Source organism: Galeopterus variegatus, unplaced genomic scaffold (genome assembly GCF_000696425.1).
Source record: "Galeopterus variegatus unplaced genomic scaffold, G_variegatus-3.0.2 Scaffold463, whole genome shotgun sequence".
Taxonomy (NCBI): Eukaryota; Metazoa; Chordata; class Mammalia; order Dermoptera; family Cynocephalidae; genus Galeopterus; species Galeopterus variegatus.
In genome coordinates this window covers 608,930-611,266 of record NW_007726574.1, presented here as the reverse complement: position 1 = coordinate 611,266, position 2,337 = coordinate 608,930, and the positions used below count along the sequence as shown (strand labels likewise).

Here is a 2,337-nt window from a genome sequence, read left to right as displayed (position 1 = left end):
GTCATATGTAACACACATGACTGTTGCACGTAACACACATGGTGGCTGCATGTAACATACATGACACCACATTGTGCATGCACGCTCATCCCCATTTGAACATGCACAACAATAACCAGCCTTTGAATATGTACAAGTTTCTGTAGCTAGACCCTTCCGAGCTATAACTCCCGCCTGCTGGAGGAGTTTGGTATGTGTGGTGAAACCAGCCTCGCTCCTGTCTTGTGCAACCTAAATAAACTCCTTTCTGTTAGATGCCCAAATTTCTCTCTCTGTGTTTCTATTGGTATGCACAGTAGACAAGGACCCAGTGCATGTTTACCGGCAACAACAGCACTTGATGCTCTGTGAAATATATTACCTGTCTACTAATCGCCATTTCCAATTCAGGGTAACCTGCCTTATCCAGAAGAATATTTGGGAAGAGATCTTCAATCAAACTCAAAAATAAGGGTTCATCCTCATCAATCTAAAATTGAAAAGAAAGAGAAATCAGACTGACTATTTTGGCACAAACAGCAATATACAGATAAACTGAAAATGCCCAACACAGTCCAGGTTATTTCAACATAAACTGTGAATAAATAAATAAAATAGCACCTTCATTGAGGTTGAGTAATATTTTACTCACCTTTTCCTTAAAAAAAATAAATAAGAAGGGGAGAAAAGAGGAAGAAGAGAAAAGAAAGGGAGAAAATGGAAGTAAAGAAAATATTGCCTACATGACAATCTTTCCATAAAATAGCCAATTTAGAGAGATACTATACAGTCTACAATGCCTAATTTAAATTTAAAAGAATATTTTAAATGACAGATAAAAGCAAATTCATGAATTGGAATTTGGTACATACTTCTATTTTGAAATAAAAATATGTCATTTTGTCACCCTGTACATAGATCCACTGACACTGGACATAGATTATCAGTGTCTACTGTGAAATAAGAGTGGGAAATTATTACACAGTTGTAAAATTTATATACAGTTTCCTGCCAGGCTCTACAGATTTTAGAGAAGGGGAGATTTCAGCTCTGAAACACAAAATTGATTCAGGTATGATTGCTGAGAAGCCACATGTGTGAATTTTTTTAATCCATTTTAATTCCATTGGAATAGGCATATTTTAGACTAGATATACTGAAAAAGTATAATTTAAAATTATGTTTTCCAGTGCTTTATCTGATAATTAGGCATTTTAAATAAATATTTCAAGTCTCATTTGTGCTTAGTTAGTTGAACTGATATTTAAGTGGGTAGAACATTTCCATCTGTGAATCTTACCAGTTTAGAGAGATTCATGTCTCGTAGCACACGCATGACAATGGTGGATTCCGTATCTGTGGGGTTGGCTCTTTTCGCTGCTCCCAAGGTGCGAAGAACTGACAGAATGTTGCGCAGACCGAAGTCATAATGCACCTGAAGAATTTGCAATACACTGGGCTTATTTTCAATATTAGCCTACCCGTGGAAACTATATAAATTAGACACAAGGCCTAATCGTAATGATGAATAAATGTTGATTTTCCTTTAGAAAACTCATTCAAACAATAAATTACTTTATTGACATACATTTCATGCAAACAGAGAATATCCAAAAGAGTCCTCCCATGTATGATTATTACCTCAAGTTCTTAAAGCAAAAGTAACTGAATAGTTCAGTGGGAGAAAAGAAATAAATTTCCTCCTGGAATATAGACATACCTTGAGCATCTTCATAGTCAAGCATATATACAAAATTTGCTCATATCTCTGAAGTTAAGATTCAGAACCAGAATTAAACTGGGGCCTCACTCATGACTGTCATATATACATGAGTATATGCCTTTTCAGTGATAAGTTAGAAGACAGAGGTATTGAGGAGTAAGAAAAACAGCTGCACTTCAGGAGGAGAGAAAATAAGGACAAATCAGTAAACCAAGCCCCCAGCTTTGTCATTCCATTGGTTTATGTTTATAAAAGCTCTATTATGCCCAGTGTCAGCATATATAAAGGGAATAATTAAAATCCAACTATCCAACCACTATGGAAAATAGATGGCATTTCTCAAAAAATTAAAAATAGAATTACCATATGATCCTGAAATCTCACTTCTGGGTATGTATTCAAAAGAATTGAAAGCAGGGTCTCAAAGAGGTATCTGCACACCCGTGTTCATAGCACATTATTCACAATAGCCAAGAGGTGGAAGCCGCCCAAGTGTCCATCAGTGGACAAGTGGATAAACAAGGCTCACACATACAATGGAATATAATTTAGCCACAAAAAGGAAGGAAATCCTGTCACATGCTACAACGTGGATGAACTTTGCAGACATTGTGTTAAGAAAAATATACCAGTCA

The 2,337-nt window shown here is 35.9% G+C and overlaps 1 protein-coding gene across 1 annotated transcript in view; it reads right to left on the bottom strand.

The window, feature by feature from the left end:
- Nucleotides 1–2,337, bottom strand: part of DNAH5 (dynein, axonemal, heavy chain 5) — a gene marked incomplete at its 3' end in the record, with an annotated part of 181,984 nt that overhangs the window by 38,209 nt on the left and 141,438 nt on the right. Inside the window, exons 39-40 of the mRNA XM_008569081.1 lie at nucleotides 1,280–1,414; nucleotides 362–469 (exon numbers count right to left, since the gene is read on the bottom strand). Coding sequence (XP_008567303.1) covers nucleotides 362–469; nucleotides 1,280–1,414 — 243 coding nt within the window. The remainder of the gene's footprint in view (nucleotides 1–361; nucleotides 470–1,279; nucleotides 1,415–2,337) is intronic.